This window comes from Hemicordylus capensis, chromosome 12 (genome assembly GCF_027244095.1).
Source record: "Hemicordylus capensis ecotype Gifberg chromosome 12, rHemCap1.1.pri, whole genome shotgun sequence".
NCBI lineage: Eukaryota > Metazoa > Chordata > Lepidosauria > Squamata > Cordylidae > Hemicordylus > Hemicordylus capensis.
In genome coordinates this window covers 4,754,182-4,773,478 of record NC_069668.1, presented here as the reverse complement: position 1 = coordinate 4,773,478, position 19,297 = coordinate 4,754,182, and the positions used below count along the sequence as shown (strand labels likewise).

The window sequence follows — 19,297 nt, the reverse complement described above, 5'->3', positions numbered from 1 at the left end:
TTGCATTTCCAGTTCCGATGAGTATCATCTTCCTTCGATGTGAACTGCAAGGGGAGGGGGGGATTGGGGTTTTTTTTGCATGTTTAATATGTTCAGAATTCCTCCTGCGGTTTGGATTCCTCCATGCCCCAAAGCAGCTTGGTCCCTCTGTAACCTCTGAGAATGACCCTGGATTGTGGCCAAGATGCTTTTGAAAACAGGGACAAATAACAGAAAGTCACCCCAGCTGGTTTTTGCTAGTTTTATTTCATTATGAATACACATGGTCCACGTATGCAGGAAAAACTAGAAAACCATCCCAATAACTTAACCTGCACTGAAAAGAGCACCATCAATAACACCACCCCACTGCTGAAACAGCAAGATATTTCATGTTTGTATAAAGGAGTTGTATTTTCAAAATTGCACAAGTGCTGCTAAAGAAAACTTCCAAAAGCAGCTCCCAAGAATCAGGAGCCAGGAACTGACCATAGAAAATGTGTTTTCTTTTTGAGCTGAAATAGTAGCCCTTCGTCTTACAAAAAAACAAAAACAAAAATACAACCAGGAAAATTACTGCATAGTATTTTAATTAAAATACAGAAACTAGCACTGAGCTGTATAAAGAAGACCCAACATCTCTTCCATTGTACATTTTGTTTCAGAATAGAGAAATCTAAAAGTTAATAAGGAAAGAAAATAGACCCAGTATTCTTCTAAAGGGCATACTTAAGGCAGGACATTTTAAGTACTACGAAAATACATAGCTTCCATTCTGTTTAATAATTTACTTTTGTTCAAAAGTTGTGAGATCGCCACAAGAACCTTATTATACAAATTCTATTGTACTAAATTCACCACTGCCTCCACCACCACCCCAGCAAGAAAAAATCCATTGTCCCAAACCAAAGTTTAGCCCAATTTTAACAAGCAAGAGGAAGTTAGGTGAGGAGACTACATTTGTAGGAAGGAATATAAATTTACACACATTTTTACAGCAACTTTTTATCACCCTAATGTCTACAAAATTCACAGTTATATTACAAGTGAATACAAGGTTGAGAAAAGGCTGTTCAAATACAAAACCAAAAGTTTTCTACATTAAAAAAACCTAAAAACTGAGTGGGGGGGAAATGCAGTTTCAATAATCTGCACTAACTTCAAACTGCAACGGAAGGAGCCTTATCTTTCAGGCATCCTTCAGCAAACACACAGTGCTTTCCTGGGCTGGTGGAACAATGGATTACCCAGCTTCTTCTGTCCTCTGAGACTCCGGCGCATGGCGAACTTGTTAGAGTTTTTGTGTTGGGGTGTCGAAGACAAGCTTTCAAGCTGTATCCCGACATTCCGGGTCAGGCTTCGCCTTGGCTTCTTGACAACTGGTCCTGAATTGGATTCTTCCAATGTTCTTTTGAAGCTTGCCACCGGAGTCCTCTCGGACTCCTGAGTTTTCGGCTGGTCGCCTGGAGACATCTTCAAGGCCTTTGGGTCTATCCCGGCGTTCCCAGAGTTGGAAGGAGAGAGGGTGCCTGGTGGGCTTCTGCTATATGACTCGCAGCCCCTCGGCCCTGGCACTTTGCTGCACTTCTCTTCCTGTGGGCCAGCATCCTTGGAAGATACGACCACGAGTGGTATGTTGCTCCCGGCAACCTCACTGGACGGCTCAGAAGGTCTATTCAACATGGCGTTTCTACACGTCAGTGAAGGGATGGTCTCGGAAGAACTCAGTCGTGGCCACAAATCCTCCTCTAAAACCTGACAGAATGAAAATGAGAAATAACACAAATTCAGCCATTTGGTTTGTTTCTAGAGCATGATTTGTGTCCAGTCTCAGATTTTCTCACATTCCTCTCACTACACGCTGTAAGAGTTTGAATTACATAAGAACAGCCCTGCTGGATCAGGCCCAAGGAGGCCCATCTAGTCCAGCCTCCTGTTTCACACAGTGGCCCATCAGATGCCCCTGAGAAGCCTACAGGCAGAAGTTGAGGGCATACCCTCTCTCCTGCTGTTACTCCCCTGCAACTGGCATCCTGCCTCTGAGGCTGGAGGTGACCTGTAGCCCTCCACCTAGTAGCCACTGATAGACCTCTCCTCCATGAAGTTATCCAAACCCCTCTTCAAGCCATCCAGACTGTTGGCTGTCACCACATCTTGTGGCAGAGAATTCCACAAGCTGATAATGGGTTGTGTGAAAAACACATTTTTCCATTTGTTGGTCCTAGATTTCCTGGCAATCAATTTCATGGGATGACCCCTGGTTCTAGTGTGATGTGAGAGGGAGAAAAATTTCTCCCTATCCACTTTCTCCACACCATGCATGATTTTATAGACCTCTATCCTGTTTCCCCGCAGTCATCTTTTTTCTAAACTAAATAGTCCCAGGTGTTGTAGTCTTGCCTCATAAGGAAGGTGCTCTAGGCCCCTGATCATCTTGGTTGCCCTCTTCTGCACCTTTCCCTGTTCTACAATGTCCTTTTTTAGGTGTAGTGACCAGAATTGTATGCAGTACTGCAGCTGTGACTGCACCGTCATTTTGCATAAGGGCATTATAATACTAGCAGTTTTATTTTCAATCCCCTTCCTATTGATCCCTAGCATGGAACTGGCCTTTTTCACAGCTGCATTATACACAAATCTTACAGACTGTAGATATTATAATACCTTTATACAAATCTATGGTGTGGTCATGTCTGGAGTACCATTCTGGTTACCATATCTCAGAAAGGGCTTGAAAGAATTGGAAAAGCTGTAGAAGACACCAACCAAGATGATCAGAGACCTACAGCACCTTCCTTAAGTGGCGAGGCTACAGCATTTGGGGCTTTTTAGTTTGGATAGAGAGAATTCCCCCGCCCCCCTCTAATAACACTAGACCCAGAAGTCATCGAACCAGAAAGCAATCGCCGGGAAATGTAGTACTGAAAAAAGGAAGTATTTTTCACACAGTGCATAAATAATCTCTGGAATTTTCTGCCACGGGATGGGATGATGATCACTAGCTTGGAAGGCTTTAAAAGGGGCTTAGACAAATTCATGAAGAGCAAGTCTATCCGTGGCTGTCCAGAGGCTACCTCCAAGCTCACAGGCAGGATGCCTCTGAACCCAGCTGCAGGGCAGCAACAGCAGGAGAGAGGGCAGGCCTTCATTTCCTGGTAGGGGGCTTCCCAGAGGCATCGGGTGGGCCTCTGCAGGAAACGGAGACTAGTGATGATGGGAACTGTAGTCAATTACATCTGAGGAATCCATGGTACAGGAAACACTGGTCCCCAGACCCTAATAGAGGCCTCATCAGAACCCACACAGAGAAAATAGGGCATGGCCAATTTAAGCAACAGAGACGTCTTCAGGGAAGGACCCAATTCACTCCTTGGGCAGCAGCCATAAAAATCAGCAGTCTGCTTCAAGCGTCTGCTGGAACTACATCCCTTTTATGTTGTCAGATCCAGCTATTGCTGGTCTTGTGGTAGCAAGCAGAGAGAGAGAAGTTTATTTGGTCACTGACCAGAAAAATTTACAATAAAACAGTACGCATTTTACAAATAATATAACAAAACCTGGCCATGCCAGAGATAGTGTCATTATTCACATTAATTAAAAGATAACTAGGAAGCATGAATTGCCTTCTTTGCTGAGCAGGGTCTGCTCTGGCTTACATTTATTTTTATTTTATTTTATTTTATTTTTAAGATTTATTTTACATTTATATCCCACTCTTCGTCCAAGGAGCTCAGAGCAGTGTACTACATACTTAGGTTTCTCCTCACAACAACCCTGTGAAGTAGGTTAGGCTGAGAGAGAAGTGACTGGCCCAGAGTCACCCAGCAAGTCTCATGGCTGAATGGGGATTTGAACTCAGGTCTCCTGGTCCTAGTCCAGCACTCTAACCACTACACCACGCTGGCTCTTTTTGAATGGGAGGCTACATGTGTGAGCACTGGAAGATATTCCCCTCAGGGAATGCAAGTTCCCTCCCTGGCAGCATCTCCAAGATAGGACTGAGAGAGACTCCTGTCTGGAACCTTGGAGAAGCCGCTGCCAGTCTGGGTAGACATTAATGAGCTAGACGGATCAAGGGTCTGACTCGGTAGAAGGCAGATTCCTATATTCCTGCAAGGAGCTAGCTGAGACCCTGGCCCCTTTGCCCTCAGAGCCACACAAGGTCTGTGTCTCTTCTGGTTCTCTTCCTTAGCAGAAAGTTCGGCCTAGAATGGTCAGTGTATGTTTATTCTTCGGGTTCTGCACTTGCTAAAATTCATCTGTCCTGGCTTTGGACTCGTAGTTGTGCAGTCAAGATCAGTATCCCAATAAATAGTGGCAGTAAGATGAAAAGGAAGGGATGGAGCTGCTCTGGGTTCCCTCCCTGGCAGCATCTCCAAGATAGGGCCGAGAGAGATCCCTGCCTGCAACCTTGGAGAAGCTGCTGCCAGTCTGTGAAGACAATGGTCTGACTCGGTATATGGCAGCTTCCTGTGTTCCTATGAGTGGAGAGCTGGTCTTGTGGTAGCAAGCATGACTTGTACCCTTAGCTAAGCAGGGTCTGCCCTGGTTGCATATGAAAGGGAGACTAGAAGTGTGAGCACTGGAAGAGATTCCTCTCAGGGGATGAAGCCGCTCTGGGAAGAGCAGAAGGTTCCAAGTTCCCTCCCTGGCAGCATCTCCAAGATCGAGCTGAGAGAGACTCCTGCCTGCAACCTTGGAGAAGCTGCTGCCAGTCTGTGTAGACAACACTGAACTAGATAGACCAATGGTCTGACTCGGTATATGGCAGCTTCCTATGAGGTCAATCTAACCTTCAAAGGTTTCCCATCTAACCCTAGCACCTACCCATCGGCAATTCCCTGGTCTCCCTGGCAAGGTTGTTGTGTGGATGATTCATCGTGATTTTGCTTCCTCTTTTGAGGATGGAAAGGCAGGACATACATATTTTTACTAATAATATACAGAGAAAATTGCTGGCATTATGTCAAGCCAAGTGTGTTGTGTGCAGGGAACACCGGAAGCTGCCGTGAACCAGGTCAGACTATTGGTCCATCTAGCTCAGTAGTGTCTACTGCAGGGCTGCACTATTTTGGCCCACAGGCAGAGGTTTGACATCAGCCCCACTCGTCACCACTGGCTGGGGTCGAAGCAAGTTGTAATCCAAAATCAGGACATGCAGGCCCCCAGCACATATGAACGAACGGCTTTATTTCCATCATAGATCAGACATAAACACAACAAACTACAGAACGTTCAGACAAGAAATCGATCATACAATACACCAACAAAGTAAACGTTTTATGGTAAGATCTAAAGGGTAGAAATTAATTGTTGGCAGATCTGAACAGCGGCGGCACAAAGTTTAGCAACCTTGTGTGTAATCGATGATTCCTTGTCTGTAAGGAGAATTGTGACGTAAAATTCATCAGTTCGGCCGGGGTAATGCAACAGCAAGGGAGCGACAGGGTTATGTCGACTGCCGATGGTACCCAGCACACATGGAAGCCAATGAGGCAGCCCTCTGGTTTCCAAGGCATGTGGAAAGGCTGAAGTCGGGTCTCAAAGGCAGAGAGCCGCATCTGAACAACACTAGTCCCTGGGGTATATTAATGTGCACGCATGCCCTACTGCATTGCCTGGCCTTAGATACCAAGCCGACAGCCAGATGGGTAAAAAAAGCTTAGACAAAATGGAATTTTAAAAAGCCATCGACCACCACTACTACGCCCAAGGATATTTATACAACGCTTTCCTACAATAGTTCTCACGGTGGTTTACACTGAAAAAGGAGTCTACTCCCTATCCTATAATGGCTCACATTCAGCCTTCCTGCAGCTGTTTGACAACAAACCCCATCATCCCTCACGACTGGCCACTTTTGCAGTGGATGATGGGGATTGTAGTCCAACAGCCAGCGGGCTGAAGTTAAGCAGCCCTGGAATCAATGATACACAGAGCTCCTGGCACCTGGACTTCAGGAAGCCTCTTTGCAGAGGCCGTGCGTGGTCAATAAAGAGGCCTTGGCAGGGGGTGATGGGCATTGTAGTCCAAGAATAGTCAAAGGTTGCAAGTAGTACTGCCTTGCTATGAAAAGCAACACAAGATGGGCCTGGGCAACAGCCCCCGGAAAAATAGTGTGCTGGGGTTGCTTATTTATTTATTGTTAAATTTATACGCCACCTTTCATTAAGGCAGCTCACAATAAAACGTAAACACAAGATTATTAAAAAGACACATTAAAAGATTGAGCTAAAAAATATAAAAACAAATCTGTTGTGTTTTTTTAAAATTAAAACACAAGCATAAAAACTTAGGGAGAGTTGGTCTATAGCGGCCAGGTAGTAAATTCCCCAAGTACAGGCGCTCTCCTCCAAAGCAGCCCTTATGGCAGGGCTGCAGAACTCCGCCCCTCCAGCTGTTTTTGGACTACAACTCCCATCATCACTAGCCTCCGTGCCCAACAGTCAGGGATGATGGAAGTTGCAGTCCAACATCTGCCAGTGGGCCGAATTTGTAGCGACACACTAGAACTGCACACACATCCACACATATGCAATAATTTGGGGGGCAGGAGGGTATTTCCTGTTACAAGAAATCAAGGATGGTTTCCTCACCCTACAGAGCTTGAACCCTGAGGGGATAATTTGCTCAGGAGAGCAGGCTGGACTGTCCACCCCCCAAAGAGGAGACTCCTCATGACAGAAGGCAGGAAGATTGGCAATAAAAGCAATATTTACTTATTTATTTTAGAGAGAGCCAGCATGGTGCAGTGGCGAGAGTGTGGGCCTAAGTCCGGGGAGACCCGAGTTCAAATCCCCATTCAGCCATGAGACTTCCTGGGGTGACTCTGGGCCAGTCACTTCTCTCTCAGCCTAACCTACTTCACAGGGTTGTTGTGAAAGAGAAACTCAAGTATGTAGTACACCGTTCTGGGCTCCTTGGAGGAAGAGTGGGATATGAATATAATAAAATAAATCAATAAGATAAATAAAAACCATATTCAGTTTTGTCATCAAGTCCTAGAATAGCAAGAGCAATAGATTGTCTCTGTTTAATGAGCAGAGGGCTTTGCATCTCTGCCAAGACCCTGGCAGGGTTGGCGGGGGGGGAGACCCAGGATTGCACCCCTGCAGCAAGAACCGCCATTTTAGAAATGTCTCTTGGCTTCATGAGCACCAATGAAGGTTCTGCTTTTTCAAACCGGACTCACCATCATGAAGAAGCGGGGTGCCCAGCAAGCCACCGCCCCCACCCCAACTTTGGCCTCGGCGGGAAAGAAAAGGGGGCCAAGGCCAGAGAGTTTATGCTTGGGCCCCAGAGAAGGGTTCTGGCCACCCCAAAAAAATACACAAGGGGACGCCAGCTGTGGTGCTATCGCCTTTATTCTGCTCTGTGCCGCATCCATCTGCTTGGCTTTATGTGCCTCTGGATCCCTACTGTGACCGATCCACGGCCCCACCTCTGTCTGCCCCACGGCTTGCCTTTCCTTCTACAGACACAGGCTTTCTATTGGGGACAGAGGGCACCAAGTTACTATGAGGACCTCTGTGGGGCTATAGAGTGCTCTTCACTTGATATATTGATATATTGATATACTTGATATATTGTACTGGCCGATACCCCTGATAACCACTACCGCGTAAGGCAGGTCAGTTAACAGGGATTGTTGACTACAATTCCCATCAGCCCCAGCCAAATGCCACTGCAGCTGGGGATACTGGGAGTCGAAGTCAACAACCTCTGGGAATCCCTGTTTGAAGGACCACTGATCATCCCCATAATGGGGAAATAAATCCCCTAACTAGAGCAGCCCTTTAAAAAGTCTGCAAAACTCATTCATTTAAGCAAGCCAGTGGCTGTTGCCGGTGTCCTCTTTATTTAACGGGGGGAGAGCAACTGGCCCTACCCATCCCCAGCACAGCATCCCTCCAGTGGCTGTTGCCGGTGTCTATCTCACGTTTCCTTTGTTAGATTGCAAGCCCTTGGGGGACAGGGAGCCGTTTTACTGATCTCTATGTAAACCGCCGTGGGAACGTACGTTGAAAAATGGTACATAAATATTTGCTGTATTCGCAAGAGTGGTTTTTGTGCTTTCAAAGCTTTGCAAACCTCCTCAAACACCTTTGCCAATGTGGCCGTAGTTGACAGCATCCGTCCCCCTAGATGGTACCAACCACCCCGCTGGTTGATGTATTTAATAGAACTGGCTTGATTTCGAGTTGGTCTAATGCTCCAGGAAGTAGAGGAGGAGGGAGAAGCAGAGAAAGAAGCAGCAAGGAAGAGAGAGGAGAAAGCCCACCTGCTTATTAGCCGCATCAGTACAGAGCATTCAATACACTCCTGTCCACAGCTTTGTTTCTCCCTTTTGCTGTGCCAAAAAGGAGAGCGATTCAAAGGCTCCAGGGAACATCAAAAGCACCAGAGCTATTCAGAGTCGGCTGCGGTAATTGCCAGTTGCTGTGAAACTCCCCACGGAGAGCACAGAGCACGATTCTCCTCCCCTCCAACAAGGCCAAGGCATAAAAGGGCTTCTGGAAGGCACCATTCCGACAACAATGGCCAAAGTTCCAGCTGAAGGGAAGGCGGGGCTGCCTTTTCTTTGGATGATGCAAATGAAGCAGCCAAGTAGATGCCCCTCTTGCATTTAGAAAAAACCACCCAAAAAACCCCGAGCCGAATAGGTAGCCAGAGTGCACAAGGGCAGAACACCAAGACCCCTCTCACTGTTCTGGAGAGGAGCCCTTTGCACTTACCGGGGGAAAGAGGAACAAATTCCAACGGCTCTTTGAGATCGACTTCCATTCGAACTCAGGAGGGCTGAGTCCCAGTACAGTCATGATGGGACACTTCTAGCATGACCCTGAAATCCACGGCCCCTCCGACTGCCAGTGCCAAGTACCCGGGCCGTACACCATAGGTGCAACAACCGAGCAGATCCCTTCACGGCCGAAGGCCAACTCAAGTTCAGTACCAGGAGTTACTGGTTTATTCATTCAATTTCTATACTGCCCTTCCAAAAACGGCTCAGGGTGGTTTACACAGAGAAATAATAAATAAATCAGATGGATCTTATACGGAGTTCAGCCTGGGTGTACTCCAATCCCCTCTCATAGGCCAGCGTTTCGGAAAACCCAGGCGCCAGGGAGCCACGGCACCCAGAAATCCAAAGCTAACTGGTCGAGGCCCATCGGAAGCCTATGCTCAAGGAATGGCTTCAGCCACCACTAGCTGCTGATCTTTAACGGCCTTAAAGCCCTTAGCCCAAGCTTTCTCAGGTCCCCGGGATCTTTGGGGACTCCCATCATCCACTGGACTCCCATCATCCACTGCCACGATGGGCCTCATTGCCGTGGCCGAGGACTCCCCCAGGTCAAACCCTTTAGCGCCGCGCCTCAAAGTTTTTACCTTGACAGGTGGAGTGGAACAGCGGGAAGGCGACATGGCCCACGTCTCGAGGCTGCTGTAGGAAGGGCCCTCGGCCAAGTTGAAGCAGAGCTCCTCCTGGTTGTCGAGGCTGCCCCGGCTGCTCCGGACTGACGAGATGCTGATCACAATGGCGCTGGTGTTGTCCGCCCGGAGCATGCGCTGCCTCCACCGGCCCAGCGCCCGGTTCACCAGCATCTTGGCCAAGGACTGCTGGTGCTCTCCCTGGGGTCCAAGGCAAGGCGAGAAAGAAGGGGAATTGACGATTGCAAATTTTAGAAACGGGGTCACAGTGCAGCCTAGGAAAAACCCACGCGTTTGACAAGAGTTGCCCAGGGACTTAAGCCTACAGGGCCAAGGAGAATGCTCCGTGGTACATATGACTGTTGCCATGAAAGGGTGAGGGTCAGTCCGCAAAGGCCCCCAGCAGTGGTCCCTTTCATTTCCCCCCATCTCTGTGGGGAATGAGTTTTGTTCCAGCTGGCAGGATCATGGCAGTGTGCGTGTGCGCACCCTCAGGGACCCAACATCCCCTTTCGTTTCTCCCAAGTGTGGTTGTCGTGCCACGCCACTGGCCCGCTGGGTAGCCAGGTAGCCAAGCATGACTGTGACCTGCGCCAGGTGCCGAGTGTCACCTCTGCTTGAGAGACAGAGGGGGAAGTGGGGAAAGAAATGTGTGGGATGGCAGTACATTCAGCTGCATGTCTGAAATGTTTCTACTAAGGCAGAAATTTTTGCATCAATAAGACCTGTTTTATATTCTCACACTCTTGCGGGTTCGGTTGCTGTTGGTGCTCTCAAGAACCCACATGCTAAAAATACTGTGTGTGTCACGGGTGTGTGTGTGTAGGGGGATGATGCTCAACTTACAGCAGGGTGGGATGGGTTAGGGCAAGGATTCTCAACGCTGGGTCCCCAGATGTTATTGGACTTCAACTCCCATAATCCCCAGGCCCAGTGACCTTTGGCTGGGGATTATGGGAGTTGAAGTCCAATAACATCTGGGGACCCAATGGTGAGAATCCCTGGGTTAGGGGGCCTCCAAAATCACCTACGTGCACCTCTGAGGAGTGCTAACATATACAAGAGGCTTAATTCAGCACCCATTCACTAGGTATTAAAACAAAAAGAGAGACCCCCATGGGTAGTATTTCAACAAAATCCATGCTCACCATAAAATACTTCTTCTCTTCGTGGTCCTGGCACATCGAAATGGCTTCCTGAGGTGCGATCATGTTCCACAAGCCATCACTGCCCAGGATGATGTATTTGTGCTTCTGCGGATCCAGCGTGTGGACACTCGTGTCCGGTTCGGGAGACACCACAAACTCGCCACTGTAGAAGTCATAGCTCCACAGATCACCTGGATGAGTGAGGAACCGGGGGTTGGTTATTTAAAGAGGGATGAAGTCACTCGTTAATCAAAATGCAACTTTTCCATATGGGAGCTTTGGAAGTAGTCCATTGGGTATATGGAAAAGTAGGAAGTTGCTTTATATCGAGTCGGATCTCTGGTCCGTCTAGGATCAGTACTGTCTACTACACTGACCAGCAGCAGCTCTCCAAAGTTTCGAAGAAGATGCTTTCCCAGCCCTACCTGGAGATGCTGCCAGGGACTGAAATTGGGTCCTCCTCCAGACAAAGCAGACACTCTACCACTGAGATACAGCCTCATGCAAACATCAGCTTTGTTTGGATTGGACCACATTAGGCTTCAGGTCAGGGGGGGCAGGTTGCACGGCCTTGCATCCGCACACTCCTGCACACAGAAGACTAGTGGGCCAGGATTCCACCCATCGTTACCCAAACACCCAGTTTTTCCATGTTGGAAGGTTGTCAACTCCTGGAGCCCACAGAACCCTGTGGTTGTCTTTGGTAGAATAGAGGAGGAGTTTCCCATTGCCTCCTCCTGCGCAGTGTGAGATGATGCCTTTCAGCATCTTTCTAGATCGCTGCTGCCCAATATAGGAGGTTCCCATATTCTGGGAAACACACCAGCGGGGATTTGAACCAACAGCCTCCTGCTCTCTAGGCAGGTTGCTTCCCCACTGCGGCATTAGGTGCCTGTTTTTTCCATGTACAGGGAGTTTATTTTGTGGGGAAAGCATTCCAACATGCTGCACAAGGACCGTAAGAAGAGAGGAAGCGGCTGGCTACCGAGTCAGACCATTGGCCCATTCAGCTCAGGATTGTCTACACTGCTAACTCCCCTGCTCACTCAGCCGAGAGCCACCTTTTTAGTGGTGATTCTCTTTATTTTGCAGGAGGAGAGCAGCTGGCCATATCCATCCCCAACACAGCATCCCTCCAGTGGCTGTTGCTGGTACCTATGTCTAGATTGTGAGCCCCTGAGGACAAGGAGACATTCTAGCCATTTCATTTATTTACTTTATTTCTAGGAAACCTTTGCTGGGAAAGAGGCACACAAATATTTTCCGTATCCATACACTGACTGGCAGCGGCTCTCCACTGTTGCAGGCAGGAATCCTTCCGAGTTCTACCTGGAGATGCTGCCAAGGAATGAACCTGGGACCTTCTGCATGCAAGCAGGCAGATGCTCTGCCACTGAGCGATGGCCCCATACCTTAGGAAGCTGCTGTCTACTGAGTCAGACCCTTGGTCCATTCAACTCAGGACTGCCTACACGGACTGGTAGCGCCTTTCCCGAGTTTCAGGCAGGCGTCTCTCCCAGCCCTACCTGGAGATGCTGCTGCCATGGAGTGAACCTGGGACCTTCTGCCTACAAAGCAGATGCTCTTCCACTAAGCTGCGGCCCCATCCCCGATGGGGGAATGTTACAGCACTCACAGGCACGTCCTCAACCTGATGCCAACCAAAGCAGACCCGACTTGGCAAAAGGGACCGTTCATTCTTGCTACCACAAGACCGGCTCTCCTCGCCCGATGGCAAATTGCTCTGTTACTGAATAACTAGAACCGCAGAACAAAACTCCAGCCTCTCGAGAGCCCGAGAGAGGCAGGGGGCCTCTTGATCGTACAGCACCAGCCCACGCATACCTTGCACAATTCCTGCCACGGAGAAAAAACAAAAAGGCAGATTCTGGCTTTCCTGGGGTGGGCATCTTGCCAGGACCTCCACTCCCCCTCCCAGGCCAAGGAGAAGAGCTTCCAGGAACACAAACCCCGGACAGGGGAGAAAAAGGCTGCGCTGCTGTTAAGAACCGAGGAAGCTGCCACAGACTGAGTCAGACCCTTGGTCCAGCTAGCTCAGCATGGTCTTCCCAGACTGGCAGCAGCTTCTCCAAGGTTTGCCATTGGACGGGAGACAATATGCGACCACCGTCTGCTGCAAGGTTATCTCCTTAGGCTCACGGGTAGAGTATCTGCCTTGCATGCGGAAGGTCCCAGATTCCGTCCCTGGCAGCATCTCCAGGTAGGGCAGGGAAAGACCCCTGCCTGGAACCTTGGAGAGCGACTGCCAGTCAGTGTACAGCGCTAGATGGACCAGCAGTCTGGCTCAGTCGATGGCAGTGTCCTCTGGGGTCCTTTTGTGGAGATGGGGCTGCAGCTCATGGAGCATCATCATGGAGCATCTGGATGCAGAAGGTCCCAGGTTCATTCCCTGGCAGCATCTCCAGGCAGGGCTGGGCCCGGCCCCTGCCTGGAACTTCAATGAGCTGCTGCCAGCCAGTGTAGACAACACTGATACATCATCCTTTAACCTTTTTATTGGTTGTTTTTATGGTTTTGTTGCACACCCGCCCAGAGACCTGCATTTTGGGTGCTATATAAATGTGTTAAATAAACACCAAAACAAACCAAAACAAACCAAAACAAGCAGACGCTCTGCCCCTGAGCGACGGCCCCATTCCCCTGCCTACTGAGTCAGACCCTTAATCGATCTAGCTCAGTCGTGACTACTCTGACTGGCAGCAGCTCTTCAAGATTTCAGGCAGGAGTCTCTGCCAGTCTTATCTGGAAATGCTGCCAGGGATTGAACCTGGGAGCTTCTGCATGCAGATGCTCTTCCACTCAACTAAGATACCATCACCTAAGGGGAACACCTTAGAGCGCTCACATGCAGTCGCCCATCCAAATGTAAACCAGGGCAAACCCTGCTTAGCAAAGGGGGTTCTCTCACTGAGCTGCGGCCCCCCGTTCCCAGCCACATGGCCGCCACTTTCCCTGGCAGTGCCAGCAAGCCAATCTCACCCGAACCGGGCTCCCATCGCACCCGCCCATGGCTCAGCCAGCTCCCGGATCATAACTCTCCGTATCCAAAAGCCAAATTCCCACCCCAACCCTCACACATCATGCTACCGCCGCGGCGGCAACAAGTAATGCACAGAACAGGTTAAACCAGCCAGCCCAGGTGTGGTTTTGGATACAGCAGGAGATGCACCTACAATTCAGACTCCACCTGTCGCTTACTCGCCAGGAGCCACTCTGGGGATGGGAGGCAGCCAAGGACATGACACCTTGAACTGCCTTCCGGGGGAATGTGGAAGGGTTCGTCTCTCGCCAGGGCAAGAAGAAAAAGAGAGACGTTTTGTTTCTCCTCTAGCGTTCAGAAAAGAGAAAAAAGCCCAAAGAGAAATTCAGTCTGGTGGGGGCAGCGGCGGGGGGGGGGGGGGCTGCTCATCTTTCGGTCTACCTCACAGGGTTGTTGTGACAATGAAAAGCACCGAACACAGGAGAGGAAAACTTTTCTCCAAGTGGCTGAGGAAGAAGAGGTTTTTATCCCCAATTTCTTCACCAGGGGCTCAAATTCAATTGCCATGGAAGTGCTCTGCTGCACCGACAATCCAGCCCCGAGGTCCTTGGAAGGCGAGCGAGAATGAAGTGATTCAGTGCAATGAATAAATGGACGTGGATATCTGGTATTATTATTATTATATTTATACCCCACTCTTCCTCCAAGGAGCCCAGAGCGGTGTACTACATACTTGAGTTTCTCCTCACAACCACCCTGTGAGGGAGGTTAGGCTGAGAGAGAAGTGACTGGCCCAGAGTCACCCAGCTAGTTTCATGGCTGAGTGGGGATTTGAACTCGGGTCTCCCAGGTCCTAATCCAGCACTCTAACCACTACACCACGCTGGCTCTCCACGCAATGGAGCCAGACAAGCAATCTGGGGTGGGGCGAGCTTATTTCTATGCTTGCCTCCAATATTATTCCCATTTTACAGATGAGGTGGGAGGAAGGCTAGAGGCAGAGCGTAGCAGGCAGGAAGCAGGAGAAGAGCTGGTCTGGTGGTAGCAAGCACGCATTGCCCCCTTTGCTAAGCAGGATCCACCCTGGTTTGCATTTGAATGGGAGACTACTTGCATGACCAGAGAAAAGTGTATTGCATTTGCATTGGAGGAGGAGAGGGCTCCTCAGTTTCTTAGTGTCTCCATCTCCCAGTGCAGAGGACGGGCTTCTCTCCTAAGCGCTGTGCCCAAAAAGGATCTAAGCCAAGCAAGGGTCCGATAATGGCCGGCTAGTGGGCTAAGCCTCAATTGGTGTGGCCCCTGGTTACAGAGAAATGGCAGCGACGGTGAAGAACAGGCCAGGGAGAAGCCAGCTTCTGCTCTTCTGTGGAAGGAGGCCAAGCAAGATAAATCTCTTCCAGGTGAACAACAAGCTTCGTGTACCAGAGGCCCCTTTATGGAGGCAGGCGAGGGTTGGGTGGGGGGAATTCCGAGCAGGTAAAGAGACCCACATGTCTCTGAGTGCAAAGCCACATCCATTCAGGAGGAGGCCGCCCAGGCCCCAAAGCCTTGCCTCGAATAAACAGGCACAGCCGGCTCTGCTTTCTATTACGTTCTTGCACATTTGGCCTCCGTCGCCAAGGACGGAAAATGTGCACACGTCAGGGCGGGAAGTGAGCCTGAGAAGGGATGAGCCAAGGAAGAACGTCTTTGAGGCGAGGAGGAAATCCTTTCGACTTGGGAAAGAACTTGAGGCCCTGCCTGATGGAGTTTGGGAGCAAGACCAGGAAGGGAAACTTCCAGACCTTTTCTGCCTACCTGACCCTTTTTTTATTATTATTATTTTCACATTTTCTATCCCGCTCTTCCTGTACCACTCTCAGCTCCTTGGAGGAAGAGCGGGATATATATATTAAAAATAAATAAATAAATAAATAAATAAATAAATAAATAAATAAATAAATAAATAAATGCTCTTAACCACTATGTGACATCAGCTCTAACACGCCTCTGCTCTCCCTTAACAGACCCGTCCTTGAACCACACAGATAAATCTAGGTAAGAGACCCACGGGTAAAAAGAAAAGGCAGTTTTCTTCCAACACACAGGCACGGGCAGTAAAATTTGGCAGCTCACAGGACCATCGAAGCCATGCAGTTACGTTGACTTCCTGGCCCACCTGTATTGAGGGCATCGTCCGGGACACAGAGGACTAGGAACATGATTCGTCGAAACACCAAGAACCTAGACAAAGCCCAATCTTCACATGGTCCCCTTTTTGCTGCACAAGTCGCTGTTTCAGGAGTGTGTGAAGATGCTGGTTTTAAACCAACTGGGAACTAGTGTCTCGGGGCGGGGAGGCAACTACTAAGCAACAACAACAACAACACACACACACACACACACACCTTGATCCCACCATTGTCTGCCGAGGACGCAAGGGTTAACCTAGCCCGACCAAGTGTGTAATTAAAACACAAACCATCTGCTGGCCTCCATCTGGCTTTCATTTTCTCATAATAGGCACGGGGGTGGGGAGCCATTTCGGGCCATGCACATTTCCAACAATGGCTCCTCTGAAAACATGCGCGCACGGCGGCCCCTGTTACAACGATCTCCAGTGGGCACCAACCCAAGCCTTCAACAGGGAGTCTGGGCACCCCAGCAGGAAGTTAAGTCGGCAAACCTATGGGGGGGCAGTATATTGCCCCCTTCTTTTTGCTAACGCTCGGCACCAAGGAGGCCTTGCGGCCGGTGTTCCCTCTAAGGCGTGTGCGCGCACTCACACGCTTTTGGATGTCTGCTCAGTTCATTTTAGATCACACTCAGGTGGAATCAGGAAGGCCCCATCCTGAATGCAGGCGTGTGCACACACGGCCTTGATCCTGCCACCCAGAACAAAACTAATTCCGCACACAGATGAAAAAAATTAGAGAGAAAACTGCTTGCGGCTGGCGATTGTTGTAGTCCTGCCACATCTGGAGACCCTCGCCCCCCCCAACAGGGGCCAAAGGTCATTGCAGCAGGGGCTGATGGGAGTTGTAGTCCAGACACATCGGGGGGGCAAGTTGGAGAACCCCCATAGTAAGTGACTGCTAGTATATATATTTTTACATTAAAAATTCAGGTAGAACACGCCGGCACCAATTTTCACGTAGGGAGCCAGGACAGCATAGAGGTTAGAGCGCTGGACTCGGAAGACCCGAGTTCGAATCCCCGTTCAACCATGAAAGGTGCTGGGTGACGCTGGGCCAGTCACGTTGCTCTCGGCCTAACCTACCTCACAGGGTTCTTGCGAGGATAAACATGACCAGGTACACCACTCTGAGCTCCTCGGAGGAAGAGCGGGATATAAATGTAATAAGTAAATAAATGTAATTATGGTCTCAGTGAACCCTGGCTTGTGACAAACCATAGCTTGCCCTCTCTTTACCAGGCTAAACATGCCCAGTTCCTTTAAGCACTCGGTCTCTCCCACCCCACAAGTGGAGAGTTTCCATTTGTTCCTATGGACTTTATTTATTTAAAATATTCCTACAGGATAGTAGGAAGTAGCAGGCTTTGGCCCATAAGTATTGCCTACTCCCCCATTCTCTCTGCCATCCTTCAGATCAAAACTCTGCAGTCGAGTGTTCCTATACCTTGAACGGATCCTTTTACAAGGCCTCTGGGTTTTGGAAAGCAAGAAAAAAGGCGTTTAGAATTTGGCAAAGGCAATTTTTTTTTTAAATGACTCTCTTCCATCCCTTGCACAACTAGAGGAGAACAGAAGAGACGACAGACGGACTGGCCTGTAATAAAGTTTCAGAGAAGCAGAGCACGATCTAATCCCTGCCGTTTGGAGCCTGTCAGGACTGGAAACTGGGTTTCTGGAGCCTCTTGTGGACTAACTGGAAGCAAGCCTGCCTTGGGTTCAAAAGCATCAAGCCAATCCTGCCTGGAGCCACGTGAAGACTGCTAACCCAGACTAAGAAGCCCATGACCTCCGTCCACTGTAAGGAAAAGGACGGATGAGTCTCATTCACTCCCTCCTCTAGCCCCAGAACAAGCAGTCAGGTGGGGAGACGACTCCTCCAGCCTCCCAGGAGCCAGGCCAACCCCTTCACTTCCTGCCTGGCCAGGAAGTGGGCTGGGTGAGACCACTGTGTGCAGGGGGGTGCAGGGTCATCCCCCCCTGCAGATTTCAGCTGGCCTGGTCCTGACCTCTCTCCCCCCACAACCACAACTTTGTCCACCCCATGGTGGACAGTAGGGGTGTGCACAGAACCGGCTGTCCCGGTTTGAGTCTGAACTGGACCCGAACCGAGCCAGTACGGTTCTGCACCCCCTCGAAACATACCGCCCCCAATTCAGCTTGGGGGGGGTGTTTCCATGCTCTTTTTAGATCAATTTTAAAAATTATTATTATTTTACTCACCCCATCCAAGGCCGCCAGGTGGGGTGTGGGGTGTCTCTGGAGTTACCCCTTCCCCCACCAGCCTCTGTATTGGTGAAAATCGCCCGTTCCGAGCCTGCCCTGTGTGGCAGCGGCCATTTTGGAGGCCACCACGCATGCCCAATGGGCCTCTGCGTGGCCTGGTTCTTTTTGTAAAAAAGATAGCAAAAACGCCCACCACCTCCCACAAACGGCCAGGGGGATTCAGTCCAATGCCGAACCGAATCCGGGGGTGGGGGTGGTGGTTTGATACCAGACTGTCAAATCGAATAGGTTCGATGTCGAACCTGTTCGCACATCCCTAGTTGACAGGAAGAGAAAACTTACCAAGGGCACGGGCTACAGCCAGGAATGGAATCTGGTCAATAACAGTGCTCCGTCGTACAGGGCCATTGTGGGTCAGACGAGGCCTCTTCCACACAACACGATTCACGCCAGATTTATTGATCACGCTAAAAACGAGCCAGGGAGAGTTGGGGTAGAGGGAGAGGGATGCAAAGGGTGGGGGGAGAAAGAAAGAGAGAGAGAACACACACAAGAAATCAATTCCTCTTCACATATCATTGCATATCACAACGCCTCTACCTTGCCTTTCTGCTGCAAAGACACCCAGGGAATAAGGGAATTTCTAATTATCATTTTCACTATCAATTTATTTATTTCGGTCTTTGACCAGCATGAGTTAGAAGGAAGATAGAAGAAAGTTAGCATCTATCACCCCGAGGCTCTGAAAGGAGGAGAGCTGGTCTTGTGGTGGCAAGCATGACTTGTACCCTTAGCTAAGCAGGGTCCGCCCTGGTTGCATATGAAAGGGAGACTAGAAGTGTGAGCACTGGAAGATATTCCCCTCAGGGGATGGAGCCGCTCTGGGAAGAGCATCTAGGTTCCAAGTTCCCTCCCTGGCTTCTTCAAGATAGGGCTGAGACCCCTCTTAAAGCCATCCAGGCTGTCGTCTAGCTGCCTCGCCATCTGGGAAGTCCGTTTTATTTTTTTCAGACACATCTTTGCCTCACCGCAAAACCTGAAGGAACCGTTCCAAAAGGAGCATCTCTCTAAAAATATATATAAATAAATCTCAGAAGCTTTAACACAACCCAAGTACCTTTCAGCAGCAAGAGACAACATTAAAGAGAGAGAGAGAGAAAAAATTAGTCTCAATTTACCCTAAGGCCAAGGGGGAAGGCTGATTGGGAATCCAAGCTACCCTTTTCACATTTTAGCACCTGCTCCCCAAAGCGGAGCAGACGGACTGGTTTGGGGAAACAGTGCCTGCACGCCGCATTCATGTCAACTAGCAATTAATCTTTCAGGAACAAGGAAAAGAGC

The 19,297-nt window shown here is 49.5% G+C and overlaps 1 protein-coding gene across 1 annotated transcript in view; it reads right to left on the bottom strand.

Annotated features, from left to right (window-relative positions):
• Positions 1-552: 552 nt before the first annotated feature.
• The window catches only part of PPM1D (protein phosphatase, Mg2+/Mn2+ dependent 1D), a 33,613-nt gene continuing 14,868 nt past the window's right edge, over positions 553-19,297 (bottom strand). Inside the window, exons 3-6 of the mRNA XM_053274511.1 lie at positions 18,299-18,423; positions 10,557-10,747; positions 9,367-9,609; positions 553-1,734 (exon numbers count right to left, since the gene is read on the bottom strand). Coding sequence (XP_053130486.1) covers positions 1,180-1,734; positions 9,367-9,609; positions 10,557-10,747; positions 18,299-18,423 — 1,114 coding nt within the window. The 3' untranslated portion in view covers positions 553-1,179. The remainder of the gene's footprint in view (positions 1,735-9,366; positions 9,610-10,556; positions 10,748-18,298; positions 18,424-19,297) is intronic.